General features: G+C 40.6%; 1 protein-coding gene across 1 annotated transcript in view; it reads left to right on the top strand.

Moving 5' to 3' along the window:
- The window catches only part of snd1 (staphylococcal nuclease and tudor domain containing 1), a 140,596-nt gene that overhangs the window by 77,324 nt on the left and 38,200 nt on the right, over positions 1 to 25,072 (top strand). Inside the window, exon 17 of the mRNA XM_079454416.1 lies at positions 21,100 to 21,288. Within this exon, the coding sequence (XP_079310542.1) occupies positions 21,100 to 21,288 (189 nt within the window). The remainder of the gene's footprint in view (positions 1 to 21,099; positions 21,289 to 25,072) is intronic.

The raw sequence follows: 25,072 nt of genomic DNA, 5'->3' as shown, positions 1-25,072 counted from the left end.
CGCCTGGATATAAACTAGGATACTTTGAAGGATTTGTGACCCGGTTGCATGTGGCTTACCCTCTAAATTATGATCTATGTGTGCTAGTGTGTATAATTTACATGTAAATATTTTTTATTTTATTTATGCGTGTGGTACACACCTCTTCGTGTCATGCTGTGGGTGGTCATTGGCAGGCCACCACCATCATTTGGGCCATGCCACTCGCCGGCTGTGACGCTGACCCAGAATGCCATGGCTGTAGTAGGGATGCCCAACCCCCACCCCCTCAAACCCCAGGCGTTCTGGAAAGATCTTATGCAGGCCAAGAAGGCCCAGCTTGCCACCTCAACCTGCCTCAGGCTGAAGGATGAAGGGAAAGGTCTGCTGTGTATCGGCACCGGCGGCCCAGTTTGGCGGGTTGGGTCTTGTCAGTAAGTGAGTGCATGAGGGGTAATATTGCCGCCTTGGGGTTTGCCAGTGTATCTGGGATATAGGGTCTACTGCATGTAGGTCAGCCTGCCTCCCTCATCCAACTCGCTGGAGACGGACCAATACCGTCGCAATGATATCTGTGTTTACTCTACTGCGATAGTGTGTGTGAATGGTTCTTAAGGGCAAATGTATAGAAGTCAGTCTGAGATAGACTGTAAAAAATTTGCTCCAAGTCATGTTAACAAGCGTTTTTTTCATTTCTTTAACTCAACGACATAATTTAAACAATTTCAGCAGTAATACAAAATCCAACCTGATTTTCTAAAAACCTCTTAATGATTTTAACAAATATTTTAATGTATTATGATTTATTTTCTTGCCACTTTTTGGAATGCCTTCCTCACAAGCGCCTTCCTTAAATGTTGTGCTAGTCTGTCCCCACAACCCAGTGTGTCCATTCTGTGTTGTGTGTGTGTCTCTGCAACACATGCTCTGCCCACTTTTGTTAAACAAACTCTCTGCTTTCTCATTATCCCTCTCAAGCTCTGAATCAATCAGCCTAGGGCAGGTGGAAACGCTGTCATTTCAGCAAACACTTATGACCTTGAGTGGGGGACGGGTGGCCAGACACTTACTTTCAATTTCATTTCAATTTCCAGGAATTAATTCAAGCTAAGATTAAACCACTGCAATGCTAAGCAGGGCACTCTGTGCACTATCATCCACATAATCATGTTCAACTGCAAACAACTATTAGAAAACACAGTTTGATTTCCCCCCTCTCTCCATCGGCCTCTCCTCCCACTCTATTTTTACTGTCTGTAATATAATATTTGAGGGCCAATGCATGGTTAATTATATTTACTGTGGTTGTTTTTCCTGTGATGGATTGGCGGAGCTCAAGACAATCCACTCTGAAACGATGGAGGGAGTGTCAGATGCTCTCTGCTCCAGTACTCTTCTAATGGCTATTGTTTGCAAACTAATGACCTTCATTAAACCTCTCTGTCTATTCGAATGTTCCAGCCCAGATTAAAAACGCTTTGTGCAGTCTCTTTAAAGCAGTTTTTCTCCAACCTTATTTGTATTATGTACCCCCGCAATCACATCAGTAAGGCTCGAGTACCCCATCTTTGACGCCAAATGTGTCCAGAAATGTGTTCCTTTTTACTCATTATACTGGCTTTCATTTTGTGTAATTGTAAATATTCCCTTGTTTCAATGACTCACATGTAAACTAAAAACAATTGATATTGAGGGTGAAAAACAAACTTGTGAAGCAGCTTTCTCTTCCTTTAATGAGACACCTGAGTTTGTTTTGAAAGTTCAATGGGCCATTGCGTTTGTGTAAAAAAGGAAGGATATTTGTAGACTTGTTTTAGTTTTTTAGAAAGAAGTGTTCCTTTGTTTTGGAATCACTGTATTAAAGAGACATACAAGCACACATTCCTATCTGACAAACTCTCCAGACTTGTACAGGTGATATCAAATTTTTTTAGCTCAGTAGCAGCAGGTCTTTGCCAGACATCCTGTTGTAAACAAGTATCTCTTCCCTGCAATTGTCTTGAGATTGCATCCGTCATTATTAACAGCGCTCTTTCAGCACACACTGCGAGCGATCAGTTTCATTGTTTGCGTTTCAGAATAGATTTTTGTTTTGCTCAAAACGTATTTTAACTGACAGCTGACGCACTTCTGTTGTAAAGTGCTACATGTCAAGATGACTGACTCACTTCTTTTAATGAGACATATGGTGCCAATTTGTTTTCTCTGTAGGTTCTTGAATGTATGTAGTTCACATTAGAAGGAAGGATGAGGTCTCTGAGTCCTTATTTAACTGCTTATTAAATACTGCATTCACTCCCATATCTTTTTTAAATCTATATAACCACATTAGAACAAAAGGAAGGATTATCAAAGGGAGACATTTTGAAGAATGATGACGATGCTCTTGCATACCACAAAGGTAGATCATATTGGCCTAGATCACTATGAAGAACCATACATATCACACACACTTCGTTTTGGCGTAAACACAAGAGTGTGCTTTGACAGAGGCTTTGACATTTGCTTTGGTCCTCGTAAATGCCCCGCTGTGCCAGACAATATAATTAAAGCCAAGGCCTCAGCCTTTTCAAGAATATGTTAAAGTGGCGCAGGCCATTAAAATTATTCAGAAAGAGTGCTGGGCTTAGCATCATTGTGATTGTCCAGCCTTGCTTAACATTCTAGAACACTATGTGCTTTTTTTCCCCACAAGTTGTCATGCTACTCAGTGTGTGTCAAAGCCTCTTAGAACCTATGTGGGCGGGTGAATAAATGGACACGTTCAACTGAGGAGCTTTAAACCTCGGACCAAATAGCTGAAGGATAGAGTAAGATTGTTTTGCCTCTGTGCACACACATACTCGCAACCAGGCCCATCATCCAGGTTCCTGTAATGGCTGGAATACACTACAAGACTTTTAAAATCTGAACAGATTTTTTTTAAAACTAGACATCATACACTTGCAGACTTTTTGAAAGTTTCAGATAGAAACACACTAACTGATCAAATCTGCAGACTGGCACAAACTTTCTGCAACAAGTCCACACTGAAGATTTGCGCAAAAGTCTTGTAGTGTATTCTAGCCTTAAGATAACGTTACCTTGACAACAATGTTCACTGTGGAAACATACATTCACAGAAAAGCAAAGTTGAGTTTTGCATAGCATTTGGTTAAAATGCATGTAGAAAACCGAGAATGTACTGTAAATCATCTCGACCAAAACACTTACGCAGGGTTATCCATATAAACATTTATATTCTTTCAATCATAATAATAAAGTTGTGTAATGGCTTGCTAGTTCATTGGCTAGTCATTTATTTGTCTTGCATTGAATTGCCTTTTGATGAATCACCAGTGTCTTGTTACTTTCACACCGGCCCGGTTTCACTTTGAACTATCGGTCCATGTGCCTTGTCAATAGCTGTTGTCTAACCCAGATCTCACCTTCTATCACAAATGTCAAACATTATCTTCACCTTGGCTGTCCTGCAAAGGGATTACACCCATGCCAATTCTGATTTTAGATCTCAAATCTCGGGAAACAATGTTCTCTGCCACAGACCAAGGTCGGATGTCGCCACCATTGCCTTTCTGATATGAACTATCGCCAGAAACGCAGAGGGCCGTTAGTGACGAACCAAAGGGAGAGAATGCAGGTGGTTTGGAGTAATATTTCACGGGAGCTTTATTCTCTGGTACACAATGGAGTTTAATATATTCCAATGGCACCATTAAGCTGTGGAGTTACAGGAAGATTGAGGTCTGTTAGATTTAAACGAACAATATGCCCACAGCCTTTTCTGTGCGAGGAGAGAGAGAAAGGTGCACAGACCTACAGGCAGATGTAATCTAATGCATAGGAAATTATATTCGCCAGGAAAAGGCACATCGAGGGGATTTTTTTTTTTTACGGTGTTGAAAAATTATGGATCTTTCTTAGAAAGCCAGCGGTTTGCCACTTTCCCATGCTTTCCTAATATGCTAGTCTGTATCCGGCAATCCAAGGTTGCACTCTGTAGCCCTCCTCTTATTAACATCTGAATTGTTGATTTATAGATGTCTGGGTTCCTGAAACATGGAGTAAAATTTATGATATAGCTCACGTCGCCTTGTCACGCTATATCACTTTCTGTCGTTCATTCTCAGATCCTCCTTTCAAGTAAACAGCAAGTTTTATGGACCAAGCTAAGTGTGTCTAATATGGTGGGCGGCAGTGTAGAAAATGCTAATGCTAGGTTTAGTCGATGTCTAGCTGACGTGGTTAACAACAGGCACCGTGTTGCAACTGGTTCAACACCGAGTTGCGAGGGTTCAGGAAAAGGTAAAGGGGTCCAGGGGAATATGATGGAAAGCTCTAGAATAAATCCCTTTAAACTGGGGGGTTGTGACCTTTCTTAAATGTGTTTTGTGTTGCAGTGCAGTGCAGTGTGGGATTTCCCAGAGGTGACTGCCTGCTGTATGCAGGGAACACTTTCAAAGCCCAACTCAATAACGCAGCGGCCGGTCCTTCGGTCCGAGTTGAGCCCGTGTTCTCAAAACCCCCAACAATGAGAGCATAAAGAGTGAGCGATTGATGGCTTACAATGAAAGGAAACATAATATAAATACAAATGCACGGCGGAATCTGTTAAATGTGAGCAGGGTGCACGTTTTCGTTTCAGGCCTTACTAACACGAGCAGATTTTTTTACTCCACTCCACTCCATACTCATACACATTATCTATTTTTCTAAAGAAAAGTATAAGCAAATTAAAAACGTAAATGTGGGCTGATCCTCATCATTAAAATTGATAAGGTGGAAATACAAAGGCCTTAAAATCCCAGTGTTATTAAAAATGACAATTTGTTATTATAAATGTGTTATTGTCAATCGTTTTCAATATGGGTCGTTCTCTTTTTAAATTTCGTGTGCCCTCATAATCTCCAGTAAAAAAAATAGAAATAGAGAAAGATATTTGGAAGAAGGCTTATAACCAAACAGTTCTTGGCCACCATTGACTACCAAAGTGGGAAAGATTAGAATAGTAGTTCCTTTCCTACATTCTTCAAAATATCATCTTTTGCGTTCAGAAGAACAAAGACATTTCTAAAAAAAAAAATCCTTAATGAAGACCGAATTTTCATTGTGTGAACTGTTGCTTTAGGAGACAGTCTGTGACTACATATGGGTTTTTTATTTAATAGATTTGTTGGGTTAAATTTGTCAAATTGTAATTTTTAAGCTAATATACTTTATACTGTGTATAACTGTATACTTTGGTAATGTACATAGTCAATAAAACACGCAAGCACCATGAAATAAAATTGTACCAGTTGCTATAGTATAATTATTATGCTATAGGTCAAGAATGCATTCTAGCTGTTTTAGACATACAATAAAAGCATGCCATAGTTTTAAAATTGACACGCTCTTGCTAAGGGCCAGCTCGGTGTCCTTCATGAACCACCCAACACCAGATCCCCCCCGAGTGCAATGCTATATTATTCTTCGTTTAAAGTATTTGAGGATGTGGGTTACCCTCATCCCGGGCCACCCCATAAAACATGTTTTTAAATATTATATGATGAAGCCAGTGAGCCTCTGGCCCACACACTCTCAGACACGTGTGCTGTCATTCGATATCATGTGCCGCTGAAGGGATTCACGCTGCGGGACATTTCTGCAGGATTCCTCTGCCTTTATACAGAATAGTGAATGAGAGCACAAAATCATATCCAGATAAATCTTTGCCGTTCGTAGTCTGAAGCTAAAGAGAATTAAAACGGTATGCGCATGAATGTTTTAATATAGTGTTGTCTCAGATGTTGCCTGACTAGATCTTGCAGCACTGCAAGATGTCACGATGGACCCTTTTTATTTCTACATTGACAGTCCTTTTGGTCTGTTTACACAGCACTAACTTTCCCTGAGGAGGTCGTCTAAATGTGTTTGCATTAGCAACTGAAGTAGATACACCAGCTATTGATGTCGTCCAGCAAACAGATTGGATTTCAACACTTGCTAGATGAACAAATGTAAACAAGCGTCCTATAAAATGGATTCGCAAAACAAACCAAGAATCTGGATTTTCTTACATTTTGTCCCCAGCCTCACATTTAAAGGTAATTTCTGCAGTGCCATGTGCAGGTCATCCCAGCGTGGAGTCTCTCCCCCCCTCTCTCTCTGTCTCCCTAGTGAAAGCCTTGTCTTCAGGCAGTGTGTGTTCCTTTGCTTCTTCAACCTTCCACTGAGGAACACACAGAACGTTAGACAGGAAAGGCACATTAAAATTAAGGAAGAAAAGAGTAAAAAGAGTAAGCGAGAGAGTAAACTCATCCCCAGAGCTGCCTACGACAGGGCCTACGTCACCTCATATCTTCCTCATATATACACGCACACACATATACACCACAAGCGTAGCTCCATGCCTTAAGGCTGAAAAGGTTTATGTAAGACCCTTTTTGGACCTGAGAGAGAATAGCGTGCAACGAGCATATTTCCCCACCGTCTTACCAGCCGAAGGTACAGACACACAATAGTTTGAAATGTGTCTTTTCCGTTTGGATAGGTGTCATTTTTTTTCAATAATAAAATGTTTTACGCTATAAGTAAGCCATATGTGGGCTGATTACTTTGAGGATCTATTTTGTCAAAACATTGCTCTGTTTGTTTGAGCATCCCATTTAGTCGATAACAGGAACACTGTTATATGACCTAAAATTATATCTAGGGAGATCTATAATATAATTATATATAATATTATATAAATGTATGTTATTTTTATGTATAGACAAACTACTATAATGTATAAAATGTATAGAAAAAATTGATAGCGAGAAAAGACACCCACGTTCTACCTGTCAAGCCTGTCTGGGCTCGAATGCTTATGATAGTCATCAGGGCTCATTTTCCTATTATAAATTTGAAATAATGTGTCTTTTATTTAGTTGTCAGAAACCAGGGAGCCATGTAATTATCAGAGTTTGTCTTGAAACCGCTTCAAATCCCCCCTTTGCGCCGAGCAGTTTGAGTTCTTGTACACTCATCTTTTGTTAATTGTGGTAAATTTTAAGATGCAGTTTGTCATTTTTTTTGCTGGATCTATTAACAGAAATGCGATATAATATGCATAGCTATGTCTTCAGAGGTGTAGAAGCATCTTCCGTAATGAAGCTTTGTTTTTATTACCTTTGAATGAGCCATTTCTATCTATATACACTGTGGGTCCCCTTATATGGAATTCGCCATGTGATTTCTAAACGGACTAAACTGCTTAACTACGGAGCGCGTTCGTAAATACATTATCGCAGCCTCACCACTACATGCCATTCAATTTCACACACTGGACCTTTACGTTTAATAGACCAGAAAAAGATTTACACAATTGTACGTTGCAAGCGTGTGGTGCATGTGTCGCGTGTACTTGGGATACCGTGGCTGTTAACAGACCTCAAAACTTAGAAACTATTATGATGCCTCTAAAAGTCTAAAGTGTTAATATTTAGGTAGTCTACATTTTGCTATAAACAACTTCATTATTAAATTGTTGCTGTACCTTTACCGTTTTTGAGGAAAACCGACTCCAAGACTGGTTACAACTCGTTTTGCGTTGTGTATGAATTGTGAGGATGTCATGCAGTGTGACGCCGCTGTTGTAGTTGTGCCGAATGTCCTGTTCGGTGCCCGAGCTCACCTCATTTAACCTAGTTAGATCTAATCTTCATTAAAGCACTTTTGCATTCAAAGACGCTTTCCTTACTAACACACTCCCTCTTTTTAATAAACTCATTAATCCGCATGTATGCGATGGCGAATTCCTGTGGCGTCTTGATTTTCATGTTTTATGACTGGTTGCGAAAAGTGCTTGAACGGGTATTAAACGAACAACAAAAGGCTGCTAATTTCATCAGAAAACATCAGTGACCCGCGATTGCATAAACCCTGTTAACGTTGACGCAATGTTACATAAGCACACCACTCAGCGCTTCCTCAGCTTACCAATAAGCGCACAACTCCCAAAGCCACTGGTGTAAATGCTGACTGTGCCTTTACGGCTGAATTTTTTCAGCGGGCCATCTTTTGCATTAGATGTTTGTTCGGTTCAGGGTTTGCAAGGGGCATGTGTACTATGTATTTTAATCTTTATCGCTCATTTTCTTGTCATTTATCTGAATATATCATTTTGCCTTTGCCCATAAATTGTTCCAGTTCCAAGACGTTAAGCCCAGTTTCCTTCTGGATTGCGTGTATGACTGCATAACTGAGCCCCGTTCTTTCATCTCCTTGCACTCCGTTCTATCGCAGTATTGGATCTCTGCCTCTATCCTCTGCCTTTCTTTGCTTTTATCCGCTCCTCCCTGATTTGAGAGTCAGAGTGCGTCTATGTTCAGGCAGACTGCCTCTTTCTGGCTGATTAGCAGCATCTGTGCGTCCCCCCGTCTTCAGGGGCTTTACGAAAAAAGAACGAGCGGTTTTCTCCTTCGTCGCTCTCTTTCTGCTGCCTCTCTCTCGTTTTGAAGCTGTTTGGAGGTGCGTGGTTTTGACAAGAAGTCAATCGTTTCTACCGTATCAAGGAGAGTTTCAGGATATTTTACTTATTAATTAATGTTTGCTGCCCAGATTTGTGTTTGACTGACGGGTCATCATTGAGTCTTTTATTATGTACTATTAATCAGAGTAGTCGAATTAATGTTTGTCCAAAAAACCCAAATTGGTTGATTTTTGGGTAACACTTGGGTAGCATAAGGTGCTATTTGTTAACAATTAGTTAATGCATTAGCTAACAGGAACTAACAATGAACAATACTTCTACAGCATTTATTAATAATATTTCTTGTAGATTTCAGCATTTACTAATACATTATTAAAATCAAACGTTGTGACTGTTAATGCACCATAACGAACATGAATAACTCAACTAACATTAACAAGGATTAATAAATGCTGAAAAACGAAATTGTTCATTGTTAGCTAATGCATGTACCAATGTTAACTGATAGCACCTTATTGTAAAGTGTTACAGATTTGTGTAATCTTGATTGTTTTAAAAAAAGTTATTAACCTGCGCCGCAGACCTTTAGCATTTGAACAATATACTTATTTAAGCACACTTCGTTTATAACAGCAAATTTTCAAGAGACAATCACTTGGCATCGTTCCGTCTTGTTTTTATGACTTCTTACAGAAGTACAGTTTGGTTGTAAAGGGCAGTTCACATTGATTTCAACATGCATTAAAATGCAATCGATAACAAACCTCATTCCAATAGAGTTACCTTCAAATATCCGTAGCATTAAACTAGATATGTTGTTATTGAGGTACTGTAGCTAGCTATAAACATAGCTAGTTTGGCTGAATGTTGTGGCTAAGAGGAAAAACGTGCCATTTCCTCCTATAGCTGGTTCACTCGGGTTCAGACAGAATCCTCAGCTGAACCAGCACAGCTGTTATTTGGCTCACTTGAACAGAATGACCAGTTCACCGGGCATGGGTCACTCTAAAATGGGCTATACGGACATAAGGAGCGTCCCGAATGAGAGACAGGCACATTGTAATTGCATTGGTGCACCAGCCATATTTGATTAGCAGGTACCGATGCGACTGTGAAGCTGTTTGACATTATCATCACTGTCTCTCACTCCAGATGCCATTTACAGGCCATTGTGCTCACAGTTCTGCAAAACTGAAGTATTGAATGGGCTGTGACATTTTAAATGTTACACAACACCTTTTAAGAGCTTCTTTCCCTTTAGGAGTCAATACGGATTGAATGTTAACGGTCACTGTGTACTGGGATCATTTGGGCTCTTGGTTTAGAAACGCTTTGGTTAATACAATGTAAAAGTCTGTGTCATGTACGGTACGACAAACTATTATACCAAATAGAGGTTTTTCTTTTGATGCCGCGGTTTCTTTTTATTCTTGATGTTGTAAAAATCTGCCTTTGTCAAAATGCAGAGCAGATCTCTCAATGAATCTCAAGGCCAAGGGCCATTCCGAGACAAATGGAAATTCACTGGCATATTCCAGCTCATTAATTTGTCCAATTGCTCTGTACATGATATATGTGCTACAGTGTCTGGTTCTGAGTCTGACCCTTTTCACTTGAAAATTATTTTTCATGTCGGTTTTGAAACTTTTACATTTTGATGTTTTTTTTTTCTTGAAAAATTGGTAACACTACAATAAGGTTGTATTTTTTAACATTAGTTATGCAATACCTAACGTGAACAGACAATGAATATTGTAGTGTTTTCAGTATGTATGTCTTTGTTAATGTAAAGGAATGCCAATTATTCATGCTAATTTATGGTGCATTAACCAATGTTAAGTTACGACCTTTGATTTTAAAACTATGGAGGTAAAAGCTGAAACTACCATAAGCTGTAAAAATGGCTGTACAAGTGTTGTTCATTATGGAGGAAACGTTGCAAGCCAAATTCGAACCAGAACATTTTAATTTGTGTAATGACTAAATGTAAAATTCACACCAACCCCTGTTCCTTTTTCAACCTGTACTGTTTTCAATTTTCTCCATTGGATGTTCATCTGTGTGGCAGGTTTTTCGTCTTATCTCTCCATGCCTCACTTGGTTGACTCTAACGTAACGACAGACACTGAAAAATGACTTGCGATTCTCAACCCCCGACCCTTCCACCCCCCATCCCTTGTTCTTTTTAGTTCCGTTCCATTTTCATTTGTCTATCAGGGCAGAAATGGCCTTTTGAGTGACATTGGTTGGCACGTCATTCTGAGGGTTGGTGGAAAAGGGGCTCTAGATAAATGGTGATGTGCTTCCCATGATTGCCTGCTGCTTGCGATCTCCCCTACCTCCGACACGCGCCAAATTACAACTGCGTTCAATGAGAAATGTCAGCCTAGTGTTAAGGATACATTCTTCTGCACCCTTTATCATTTTTATGTGTTTGCTGATTTTATAGTCTACATTATCACTGAGAACAGCCACGCTTGAAAACAATCCAGCTCATAGCTCCTCATGACTTCCTAAGGCTAAAGTACATGGTAAGTGAAGTGTAAAGCTTTGTGGTCGAAGTGCTTTGGACTTATACAGTATTTTCTCAAATAATAGAGAGCTATAAGGCATTAGTCACAGTTTCTAAAATGTCAGGTCATCATTGTCTGTTTTTTTAAATGATTCGATTGCCTTGACCAAGGATCATGCATTGACTCAATGGGAATGTCCTACTGTTGGGAAAAGTGTGGCTCTATACGTTTTAAATTATTTCCCAACCCTAAAAGTGTTCGGTAGAGCTTGATGGATTTTTGGACAACTCCCCAAAACTGTTATTCTTATAACCCTCCTAGCAACTATATGGTCCAAACAACTCGAGAGATAAAAAAGCACTCTAATATCTATCAGCACTGGAGCTCACTAGGCAGAAATTACCTTTGTAGTCACCAACAATTTTATTTTCTCTTTATAGGCGTTTTAAGATGTTTGTCAATTTAACCTCCCTAAGCATTTACAAACATTCACACCCAAATTAAAACTTTGTCACCTTTGGAAAGGAAATAATGTTTTGATATTTTCAATATTACAGATGTAGCTCGATGCACATCGATCGGGGGGCAAGGGCAGCTGCGAAAGTGATGGATTGCAGTTATTGCCATCATTGATTTTAACAACCAGGCTGTAAGAGTCCATCCAGAAGCGCACTCAGTCGTTCTGGCCTCCGCCGGCACGCACTCCTCCAATCGGGTCTCTCAGTTTACACTCGGTGACTTCTCATGCTCTCGTTCATTATCCTGGAGTGCTCCAACAAAAATAATTTAAATATTTATCCGCCCGCTGCCCCTGTCAACACTATCTTTCACACCGCGGGTCGTTATTTCTCTTTGATCACCTAAACCGTACCCATAGATACAAAGGTGAATCGCGTTTTCTAGTCACGTGACCCTGCCGGCCAATGGCGTTCGGCGCTGAGCTCCCGAGGTGAAGGGAGCAATGCAGGTACCCTGTGGAGAAACATCAGGGGTGTTGATTTCTCCGCACTCCCCGCTGGTTTTTGTAATATGCCTGGGCAGACAGACTGTCTTAAGAGAGGATATAAAGGAAACACTTTTATTATGATGTGTGACCTCGTGTGTTTGCCAGCTGGACTTTGGGGATTTCACATGGCTCGTCTCAAGGGCTCTGTTGAAATTGTGGAAGGGAACTTTTGTGAAAAATAATTCCAAAAAAAGCGTTCATACAAAGATATCCCAGATCTTGCGGTGCAAAGTTATCTTTATGTTGAAACTGGCTCTATAATTGATTGCTCTATAAAGCCATGTAGGTCATTTAGAGGGGACCACCACAGCTTCAATCGACTCAATATTGACCCGTTCCCACAGAGGCCACGGGAGGCTTTCGAATAAAGGCTCTTGTGCCTTTAAAGGTCCATTCTCCCTTTTAAGCAAATGCACACAATACACACATTGGCAGGATTTGCATACACACGTAATGATCCTAATGCTTTTACCAGAGCAGGAAACGTCACTTGCACGATTCACGAAGCGTTTGCATGTGTGTGTATGGTTAAAGAGGGTATTTGTGCATGATTAAAGCTGCTTAATGCAACTGTTCAAAATGCACTACCACAAATGGACGCAGTACTTAAACGCCACCATCAGGTGCACCCGTATGAAGAGTCGTGACGCAGAAAACTGGTTTAAATAATATATCTTTCGCTGGTATTGTCCAGCAATTTGCCGTGCATTTTGTCTGACTTTCTAATGTAACAAAAAGAGGGTGTTTTGCATTAAAAGGCCCTCAACTTATTTTCGTATTACAGAGTACTGTAACAAAGCTCTCAAGCGCTGTTCGGGTGGGATTGGTTTGAGTTGCTGCTATGGTGGCCATTCTGAGCATTCTAATCGGGTTCTCATTTTTCATTTGGTCCGAAAGGATTCTTGCAGTGCTTGAATCTTCAAGTTCAGTTTTACCCAGAAAAGCAATCTAAAGAAAAGTGCAAATCCATAATGAAGGCAATGCAATGAGACATTTAACTCGAGTTACACATTAATTGAAGGTCAAAATAAATGACGAAAATGTTTTCCAAGGATAACGCACAATCACAGACTTTCCTATGCGAATGGGATTCGATTTCTCAGAGGACCACTGAGTAAGACTTAAAAGTTTTTACCAAATCGTGAGAGGAACACGGATACGTTCTATTCGGATGGTATTAAAATCACAAAGTACGTCTGTGAAGCACGCATTCACCCGGCCTCCTCTGGGACGACGACCAGTCCCGTCTGAATAGGGCGACATGCGGCGGAGAGAAAAATCAACCCCCTCCCACCGGGCATCCCATTTTAATATCACATCTTGTCTGCCAGGTCGTTTAGTGGCCTGACGGTGATATGAGACTTTCAATTACCTTCATTTACGTCCTCATTTGTATCTTGGCATAGTTTGCTTTATTTCTTTAAGTGATGGCATTCTGAGGACAGGACAGGTGTGTGTGTGTGTGATGGGGCATTTATCTGGTTTGTCATGCGGATAACAGGTCCCTGTGTTTGGAAGATTCTGTTTGGACGGACCGCAATATTGATGCGTGTGTTCTGAAGCTCAATCAATACACAAACACACACACGCTTCCTCCCCTATTTCAGATATGTTGAATTGTGAGCATTAGCCTAATGTAAAGCTAGATGAAGGCTTGCTAAAAGCTATTGTGAGTGTCCTTTTTTAGAATATTTTCTCTATATTGTGTTCTGTAAATAAAGTTCTAGGCACTAGACAATTGCAAGACTTAATCACTGGTCCAGAAGTACTTCCTGGTTTACTTTACTTCATGTACTTTATAACTAATACACTTACTAATAATGATTATTATAACAATAATTAATAAACATAAAGAAGTATAGTAAAGTCTTAAACCGGTTCCATCAACATTTATATTCAGTTCCAAAAGGGTGTAATGAAACACGGACAGATAAACTGAACAAATGGAGACACATTTTGAAGAGTTTGGAAACCTCTGCATTCTTTATTCACAGAAGCAGGTTTGTTTTTCTGTTCATTAATGTTATTGTATGAATCTGTATTAAAATTTAAATAACAGAAACAGGAAGTGCTTCCGGATCAGCACTGTTTGTTTAGCAAAATTTTCAAAAATGTTTTGTTTCTAAAATACATCGGCCTTGAACATGTTCCTTGAAACATTCAGAGACCACTTCGGAAGATGTAAACACTGGTCCAGAAGCACTTCCAGTTTCACTTTTATTAGATTTTCAAAATGAACAATTAACATTTATAATTAAATCTGAAATATATGTTTATCCTTTGATTCGATCATAAATGTTTCTTTTGTTGTATTCTGTTCAAACATTTATGAAGTGTTTTAGCCAGCATTTGAACCAATGGTTGTTTTCCAAAGTGATTTATAACAATGTTAAAATAAATGTTAAAACTGGGTGAATATTCTTCTGCAGGTTTTTTATTCATGCGTCCCGAGGACATATGTGACTCAAAATGTTTTCTTTAAAATACCCCCAGCACTGTTGTCCTCTACAGAGGACAAACTGTAAATGTGTTTTCTGCATCCCAAGAGGTTGTACACGCCTGCCTTAAAAACATGCACTTTATAGAGTGTTTTTTTCTGTTGCGGTAGCATGTCGTGTTTTAGTTCATTTTATCATCATTTACCGGCGTACACACTTTCATCCGCTCAAGTAAATCTGACCCTCGACCTTTCTTGGATTTTCATTAACTCGTGAGTTTTTCCTTTGTGCGGGAGCGTTTCTCGCGCTGCTCTCACTACATTGGCTGCCCTATTAAAGAGCTCGCCTGCCTTTATTTAGTGCAGCGGTGGACCTTCTGGGTCAGCACTAAATCCATGAACGTTAGACTTTTACTCATACGCTCACAAATACACAGCATTACGACGTTACTTCCTCTTGAACCTCGGCCCACTGGTAGTTGCGTGACTGCAGTAAAAATCAAACCTTTTACTGCCACCTTCATGCCTGCGTGATGGACGGAAGTGCCTATGGGGCGGAATCTCACGTGATGTGTAATTCTGCTGTCTTTTGAGTGGGGTTCAACAGAGCTGCTTTTCTCCCTAAATCAATGGAGCGGCACACGCCGGCATTTGCTCCAGCTATTGATTTAAGCTGTGTTTAAAGACGAAACCCTCTTCCTCGCTTGATCTTTGATACTGTAGTATGACTCTGTTTTATGAGTGCATTTTCTTTTGATTAAAAGCCCCATTAACTCTATATTTGCATCCAGAATAGATCGGCACCATTAGTGGATCGATCCATCACATTTTTTGGAGGGGGTTTGTGAGGGCTGATCCATTTTATGGATTCACCCTGAAACCTCCACTGGCTTTGATTGTCGTGCCAGAGTTTGTAGTTTGTGTGTTGTGTATTTTGTTGCCTAAACAGAATGAACAGAAGTGTGTGCTTTAGAGGTCTTCTCGGGTCCAAAGATCTTTACCCGACCACTTTTTACCCGAACCCGAGACAGACCGATAACGTTTTTATTTTAAAGCCCCGACCCGAGACAGACCCGTTAACGTTAGACCCGAGTCCGACCCATCGTATATGTTTTTTAAACCCGACTAGACCTGAATGTAAACCGACGTGTATTAATGAAATTGATATGGCGATGAACATGTTGATCCTCTTGTTTTGCTCTGGCAAATTGCGCAAACTGAGGCTAAATGGGTTGTGCCAGTTTTAGCTGAATCAAATCTAAATAAGTGACGACATGGCAACCACTCGCGCGAACATTCTGTCTCAACAATGTGTTCCAAACCGCGTAGTACTGAAATGTTCTTAAGGACTTAAGTTGCAGACTTTACTACAAGGACCATCTTTTAGATCTGCTTCCTGTTCTGGCCCACTATTCTTCCTGTTTTGGTGCCACCTTTTGATGCGGTTGCTATGGTTACTCAAAGTTAAACCTCCGAACTACTTGTGGTGTGTTTTCTTTTACTTTGTACAATGTTGCCTTTAGTTTGGTAATATGGTGCTATATTTTGTATAATATTTGTGTAAAACTACTGTAGGTTCTGCTGCAACATTAGAAAATGGAAATTAAATGAACTGAAATGAACAAACGCACACTTTATAGCAGCAGTGGTGCTGTCAAACGTAACACAACCTCCAATACAACCACTATGACTCACAGCTGGAACTTCAGTCGATATTGCCGTCGTTCAGGCAATTTCCTTCTTTACCAGACAAGCTATCATGCACACAAAGTATATGCACACACACATACTGCACTAGTTACTGGTGTGGGCTTCTGCATACATTTTCAGATGTATTTATTCTTTCCCTCACGTTTGTCTCTACGGAGCAAAACTCATTGATTCTCGTCTCGACTGTTGAAAATATTACGTCTGTCCTGATTGCAGCCGCTTTCACGGGATGCCAGACGGCGTCTTTAGCCCTTTCAAGTGATCCATAATTTAGATAATGAGGATAAAAGGAGTGAGGCATAGATATCATATTAATTTTCACTTGAGTTAAGTCAAAAGTTGGCATCAGCTATGTTGAAAGCAGCAGTGGGTGGTCATTAAACCGTTTTGACTCTTAAACAGTTCTGATTGGATAAGCAATGTTCCAAACTGTTATCTCTCACCTGTGACCTCACAATTTTCTTTTAATGCTTGCAGTCAAAAACTGCTAAAGTATTATTTCAGTTGTATAAATAATAAATTGGACTGCTTATTGGTTTTCTGTCCTGTTGCTGCTGTCGGCTTCGCATCACATGGTTAAAATCACTGTAATGCACAGCCTCTTATTGCTTTATTTGATCGAGCATGGTCGGTGTGTGTGCATGTGTGTTTGTGATGGACCGCCCTGGCATATGTTATGCTGTGCTCATAATGGTCCCATGTTTGAGAGATTCCGTTCAGACGTGCACGACTGCAGCATTGATGGATGTGTCCTGAAGCCCAATCGATACACAAGCGCACATTTTTTACATTCTCTTCTTTTACCCCTGGAGTTTGTGCTGTGTGAGCTGGCCTAATGCACACTTGGGAAAGTTCACCTTCATTGACCATCTCGTGCACACACACAGATATGTGACAAATGTATTAATAAACCTGAATCCTTGTCTAACCATCGGACACAAGACCACACATACAAGTTCACTGTGGCACTGAAACAATGCAAATTAAACATAACGTTTTCGCCATTCTAGTTATGGTTGTCGTTTGTAGTGTGAACAAAAGCCCTGATGCCCTTTTTTCGCTCAAATGTAGTACCTTTATTGCATTTCATTATTTATATTAATGAAAAGCACATTCATGCCTATAAATTTATGTCTGTCTAAAATATGCTTGCATTTGCAAATCAGCGTTTTGAAACTAATACAGTGGTCAGTCTGGAATCGGAGAGACGGGACGGGCTACAGTGGCACCATCACGCCAGGATATGCTCCCTTGTGATGGGCTTTGAGTTAGGGAGTGAGAGACGCCCCCAGTAATTGGTCTGTGCCATAAAATAAGATTTAATGTCTGTGAAGGGTTGTCCGGTGATTAAAAACGAGAAGGCACGAGTCCTGCGAGTGTGTATATTACTCCAGTAGTGTGTTGACTACAGGGGAATGTATATCATCTGAAGGAGTGCTCTAAAGCAAGGTTAAGCAGGTTGAAACCTTGAAAATAACTGCAGGGATAATGTAGGGATTGTTATTTGCAAAATACAGTATGTAGGTTAGGATTAAATAGAATTTTCATTGGAAATGCATTATTGGACTGGCATTTAAGGTCTATATGCAATCCAGCTAAAGACAACTCCATATTATTTAAATTCTATATGTAATCCAGCCAAAGACAACTCCAGATTATGTCTAAGTATGAAATGCACGTTAATGTAAAACGGGCCTAATAGATTCCCCTGTGGAACTTCATGATCATCAGCTCTTGAAAATAAAATCACTACAACCCATCTGAAGTGTTCAGGGCCCAATTTCCCTCTAAAAGCGAGCCACCCTGGAAATCAATCTCGTTCTCTTTTAATGTTTCTCCTCTGTGCGGCATTTTTCACACTTACAGAAGCCATTTGTGATCCAGCGGGAGCCATGTTGGCTCAAACGCTCCATCCACAGGGAACCATAGTGGCTCTGGGAACCTCCACTGGGAACCATCTGGGCTGGCTATCTAAGCCTCCGCCTGCCTTTACCGTACTGGTGTATTTTTGTGTTAGACGTGTGGGATGAACGTATAGTATGTGAATCCAGGACTGTAGGTTTCAACTGTTTACTTGGACTAAAAGAGCACAATGTAATGCGCTTCTTCAGGTTTAGGTCTGGCTGTGGTGAAGTGATTCGGTGTACATCCATGTGGGCAGGTTGTCTCTAAAATGCACAAGCATGAATTGCCCATATATCCACCTACAGTCTGTCACACGCCCAGTATCACTCCAGGGCTCTGTATCAAGATCGTGTGTGGCTTTACTGGAAAAGGACATTTTCTTCACATCTTCACACTAAAACACATATTTTTAGCAGATAGCTGTTAGTCCGCTGTCCACCTGCCCAGCAAGACTTCCCAATGTTTGCTTTCTCAAAAAAAATCTATGGCCCTGTAGCTCACGATTGGAGGCGTGTTTTGTCAGGAAGCAACAAATTGCCTGTTCGTTGGTTTAAAACTGTAAATGACCGTGAATGCAGTTGGCCAGTTGTTTTCTTCTTAACTATATCACTGTTCTTGCTAAGTGTGCACAAGTAAGCGTTTACTTTATGGAGTGAATAGAAATCTGGGAATGTCGCATGTGTTGTCTGTATAGGAGTTTGGATATTCCCCTGCAATATGTCTTTCATGATGTCTGGAAAGTTAATCACGTTGGCATATTTCCTTTAGTTTATCCGTGTGGTTTTTGTGTGTGTGTCTTGTGTAAGAGATTCATGATATTGTACCAGAGAATAATACATAACACAATATTAATCTTCGGTTTTTGGGCCATTCAGATTAAATTCATGTAACTGAAAATTGTGTTATTAGAGCTTACGCGAAATGTTTGAATGAATTGCGGGAAGACCGTATTGTGTGACCTTGTATTTGGATAAGCGGGACGTTTTAAATCTACTTGCCAAGATAAAGACCATATGCTTTTCTCTCTAATTCTCTCTCCCCAGTCTTGTCCTTCCCACAAGCAATCATATACGTTAACGGGAAGTCTAATAATTCATTATGTAAAGTTCAGAGGGGTAAGAATACAGTGAATGGTGTTTGACAGGTGGACAGAGGCACAAAAGAGAGTTGGGGACTGTCCCGGAACGTGTGCTGCACAAACGTATTTGAAACTCTGTCATCTGACATTGAGACTCAGGAAGAAACCGCGCACCTTTAAAGACTAGCTTACATAATGGTGGTTGCTAGCAGAAATCCGACTGGTCTCAGATGTGTAACTGGGGCGCTCTCATCTGGTTTCAGCTCAGAACAGAATCGCCAAAACATTTAGTGGCTCAAATTGCAAGGAAGGGATAGCAGAAAAGCCAGTGTGTATTCCGTTTCAGGGACTAGAATCCTATTAAACCAAATGTCAAATTCAGACATTTAGCATCATAGTGACATATTTTCTTTGGGCAATGTAAAAATGTAGTTAACATCAACTCCACTCAAACAAAGGATAACTAAAACACTTTAGATTGACCGAGAGCTTTGTGTTCCAGCAGTAAAGTACATGGGGTGTGTAAAACCGGCTGTGAGAGACCTAATACATTTTGCCCCATGGCTATGGCCAACCCAGATTACCGGAACGTTCGGAGCGTGAACCTGACCAGACCCATTACCTTTCCGTGTAGAGCGTTGCTTCGACGCTAAGCGGGACCCGGCGTGGGAGGGTCGTTGTTTGTCCCTCATAATGTGAGCTTGGTTGTCATTTTCGTGTTTAATCAAAGTGCCGATTATGCCCTCATTAAAAAGCTTTTACTCTCCCTGCGTATGCAGCCTCTGCCTCTGAAGTAATTCCCAACAGATTTCCCAGGGGACTTTGTGCCTGAACAATCGCACTCTTAATCGTTTGACTTTTGGAGTGTCTTTTGACAACACCTGCCTATTTCCCATAAACCCACTCAACACATGCTGGTATAATGTGGATGGTGTTTTGCTTGTGGTATATAATGTTTAGACCAGTTGATGTGCCGGGGAGAGCTTTTTCTATTCATTTAACCATAATATTATACCGGAATATGGGATTTGCTTGGTTTAGAGAGAATACCTGAAACTGAGGTGTATTAAAGAGATAGTTCACCCAAAAATGAAACGATTTACTCACCCTCTTGTCATTTCAAACCTGTATGACTTTTTTATTCTTTAGAACACAAAAGAAGATATTTTGAGGATTGTTGGTAGCTAAACAATGGCGGCACTCATAGACTTCTATTGTACAGTATTTTAACACTGTTGTTTTCTCGGTGACCAACATTCTTCTCTACACAGGAAAGTCATACAATCAATTTACATTTTTGGGTGAACTATCCCTTTAAGCGTCCGAGCTGTGCAGTATAGCAGATGTTCGTAATAAATGTTATAAAATTCATTAAGATCATTAATATTGTGATGCTTTTAATACTCTTTTTATTTGACCAAGGGAAAATGTACCAATAGTTTCACAATGTTTTTGTCTTGTTCTTAGAGAATATAAAAACGTTAAGAAATGATAATTTTTTAATAATGAACTAGAATATTATTTGAAAAGGTATTGTCAGATGGGTGACAAGTACTACTTTTTTGCTAAATAGTCCAGCCCTGTTAAGCTACCTCAAGCTGTCTCTCTTTGAAATGTATTCTTTTTGCCCTTGTCTGCCTTCTTTGATCACTGGCCAATGAAAAGCCTCAGTGCTCGGAGACAAATGTAATATATTAGTAGTGAATGTTCCCTGGTGTCACTGCTTTAATTGAGAATGTCAGGCTAAAGTTAGCACCGGGCTGAATCTCAGCCTCCCGTTAATTGTGCGAAAAAGATGTGATGCCACTGACAGGAAGTGTACATGTTTGTGTGTTTGTGCAAGATGGGCAAGGGTATGCGGTGTTGAATATAGTACAAGCCGTCTGGATGATCAATTGATTGCTCCAGTGATCTGTCTTAAAACAAAGGCAACGCTATCTTCTGCCACAATGGCTTGTAATGGAATATTAGCTAATCCCAGATACATTAACTCACTCTTTTGTCTTTTGCTTACAGGTGGAAGTTGAAGTGGAGAGCATGGACAAGGCCGGAAATTTCATTGGTTGGCTTCACATCGAAGGCATGAATCTATCGGTTGCTCTTGTGGAAAACGCCCTTTCCAAGGTCCACTTTACCGCAGAGCGAAGCTCCTATTACAAAACACTTGTTTCTGTGGAGGACCTCGCCAGAGAGCGAAAGGAGAAGGTAGGTTTTATAATAAAACGTCTCTTGCACAAATTCAAGCTCCGTTACCACCTAGTAGGGGTGTAACGGTACACGTATTTGTACCGAACTGTCAAGGGGAAAATTCCAAATGAGGTCATCATTCCTATGCCCTGCCATTTTCAAAAAATCAAATACACATACTGTTTCAACCCATAACCTAAATAACAAAAAAGCTTTAGAGCTTTGCTTTGCCTTTTTCAGGCTGCCCAATAACATGGGAATTTCTTTCAGCAGTGTGTTTTTTTTTTCTTTTTCATTTATTTAGAAATATGTACGTAGAAATACATGATTTATCATTTCTATTTGTAGTTTCTGTAATGTTCCATGTTGGAAACGTGTCTGAGAGTGTAGATGGTAGACACCAAGGCATCTTACCAGGTTTTGGAAAAGCGTCTTTCATTCGCAGTCACACACAATCGCAAGTTCAAATCCAACTTCAATTGCATGCATCTGACTGGGAGACAGATTTATCATTCATCGTGCCAGATATTTTCAGTTCCATTACTGTAATAAATTTCATGTCTTTTCTGCCCAGCGTGGCCAGAACCTGTCATGCAGCGTGTGTGAACAAAGAGAATACACACATCTTTTGTCATCTTGCATTAGATCAGGCAAAACAAACGGCCACTGGACTTTCAAAAACAGTGGGAGCTGCATGAAAGGCACAGGAATTGGTCTGTAGCTCGGGGGGTGCCACAGGGCTCCATCTCTGGCACCATCATTTTTGTTCTCTCTGTAGAGCTTTGATTGATGAAGCCCTCTTTGTCCTAATCTTAATCTCTTTCTTCATTTTCATTATGGCCGAAACAGCCCTTGGAATGCGACTACTCTGTGCTCTGGTGGACAAACTAAGTCCTGCCAGCTGTTTTTTCTGTCCTCTATCGCTCATTTGGCGAGAAAGTGAGAGCGGTCCCGTGGTGAAAGTGTTATGATGTACTGCTCAAGGTGGCAAGGAGCGTGTTTCTGTCCTCTCTGTTGAATCTATCATTTTTCTCTCTTATCTTACTATCTCAGTCTCTGGCCTCTGCAGAATGTTGCAGACCAATACCATTAACGCATCTCTTTTAAAATCAGGTTGCACCCATAAGCTATTAAGGATTTTTAGCAATGGAGATATAAGGTAAACCTTAGAAAGTAAAATAATTTGTTAGAAAAAGATTTGTTATAGTGGTGAATGAATCTTGAGGTGAATCTTGTAAAGTATGTGCATCAGTGGGCCAAATTGTAGCTATCAACCTGAAATGTGCATCCATAGATCTTCCCGCCTGACTGAACATATGCCTGGCCTAAAAACTAAATCTTTCTTGTTTACACTGCCTTGAAGATGCACCCAGGCACACACACTCCCACACCTTTCTGTCACCATGTCACCTCGCTGTAAACAAAGTGTGGCATGTTCTGCAGTGACACCTGCAGGAAAGCTCAGTTTGACCCTTACTTCCTGTGCTGTCGCTTTCCCAGTGGGTCAGATTGACTCAATGCTGGCAGTAAATCAGAGACGACAAGTTTGGTTTGTAGTGCCATATTCTTCTAATTCGGCCCCAGGCTGTTCGGAGGGGGCTGCCAGCGTGAGCCCACCCTGATGTGAATCTCTTTGAAGAGGAAGAACACGACCTGTGAACCAGAATGTTGGGATGTTTTCTAATCCATGCTGGATAATGGATATAATTAACCCTTCAGGACCAGCGGACGTCCAAATGGCAAGCTAAGGGCAGTGCTGCTTTTCTTGATAGCCTTCACGTTCAACACAGCCAGGTGTTTGTTTTTTGCATTGGGAAGTGTTTCTTATTTCTTTATTGCTCTTGTTGCGGTAGATGGGGAGGTGTTAGATGTTTGCTGTGTCAGGTGTCGGCATGAGAAAGCTTCAGTAATGAAATGGGCTCAGAGGTGTCGGTGAGGTTTCATTAAAAGTTTGCTTTATATTGAAAGGAATAAAAAAGGTCCAGTAGTCTAGAATAGTGGTCCAGTGGCTGTGAAATTGAGTCAGCACCAAGGCGAACAGGAGATTTTAACTTGACGATTTTTTTTCTTGCCAGGTTTAACATTTTTAAGGTAACTTCAACTTGGGTTCATTTTGGGATTACATGACTTTAAAATACACAATATAATAATAAACAATATATTTGTTTAATGTGTCTGGATGAGTCTTAGTCCCAGACGGCACATCAACAGTCCAGCCATAGATAGTTTGCAGTTATCTGATTGGCTGGCTTCTACTGCACATTTTGGGAGTCAGACAGCGAAGAAAATTCGATTTTACAGGGAGCCTGGCTTCTACAAACAGTATTTCTAAAGATTTAAAGGTTTGTGGCACTCAATTCCGGAAAGATGTCCAAAAGTTTAGGACGTATTTTAAACGAGTACAAAATCTGTACTTGCAAACCAATATGTTGTCTGAGTATATCAGCGATGTCTTTTAAGTTTAACCATTTCTGTACATCATGTAAAGAAAAGAACAAAGTTTGAACAGTTTGCTTATATATCTCATTGCTTTAAATGCAGATCATAGCCAGAATTAGCAGAAGTGTGGATAACCCTTGCTGACAAGACAAAAAAGTCTGTGTATGCACCCCCCAAAAGTATTTTATTGTTATGGAAGGAAGACGTCTTCATAAACCTAATTCACTCAAAACAAAGAGACTTACATTTGTATCGTGTTGCGGGAAACCGGAGTAGATGATTTATGTTTCCTGAGAAGATGGGGCAATGAAAGACAAGCACACCGAGAGATGCCCTCAGGTCCTGCGATCCCCTGCACGCTTTCATCACACATTTTTATTTGAACGGCGTTTCCCTGCAGATTGAGGGAATCCATTTATAAGTTCCTCTCAACATCATGTGCAGTCGGTGCCAACGCTGCTCTAATATGTAAACAGTTGCTGCAAGGAGATGTTGAAACACTTCTGGTTGCCGGGCAACATGGTTATGGCTGCTGATTAGAGAGCGGTTTACATCCAAGCGCGAAAGCGAGCCAACCCCAGTTCTCGCATCTCACCACAGAAGCTATTAAAAGAGGCTTCTTGTAATTACAACACGCTAATTATGAGAAGGCAAATATAAAGAGAAGTTGGCTTTCTGTTGGAGATGAGGGATAATAATCTGTCCTAATCTCACATTTGTTTGGGGTTTGGAGTTCGGATCTTGGAATGGGCCGACCGATTACGATCCTCCCTTAGGTTATCATCGACATCATTGCTCAGAACATTACAGAGCTTGTCTTTTCCCCTTCACACGTTGTTTGCTCCAACAGTCACTAGTTTTTTTTGCTTGTTCTTGCCTTTTCGCTGGCATTATTGGGGCATGATTCCATCACCAGGGGGTTGATTTCAGCTCTAATAGCCTCCCCGGGCTCTCGTGTGCTTTACAACACTCGTGACAGGATTCCGCAGGGGTTGAGAAGGGCAGCCGTCTGCTTGTGACATTTAAGCTCGATAAATTTGTACGGTGGGTGAATGCTGCTCGCCACCACATGGCTTCTGCGGTTCCGTCTGACAGTTCCGCAGAATATACTTCCTGCGCTTTGGGTAAAGAGAATTAATTGGGACAGCTGATCTAAAGAATGTTTTAGTTGCACTCTTGTTTTGGTGGGCCAAATCCATGCTCTCTGTAGCTCTTCTGCACCACGGACAATTAAAAGATGCTTGGGCATGTTTAAGATGCCATACATTCGGAGTCAAATTATTTCCACCAAGCTGTCACAAAATATGGGGATTTTTGTCTGACAGTTTTGGCTAAAAGTGAGGATTTTTACCAAATGATTCTT

The sequence above is a fragment of the Barbatula barbatula genome (genome assembly GCF_947034865.1).
Source record: "Barbatula barbatula genome assembly, chromosome: 4".
Taxonomy (NCBI): Eukaryota; Metazoa; Chordata; class Actinopteri; order Cypriniformes; family Nemacheilidae; genus Barbatula; species Barbatula barbatula.
The sequence above is the reverse complement of the archived record's forward strand: the minus strand, read 5'-3'. Positions and strand labels throughout refer to the sequence as shown.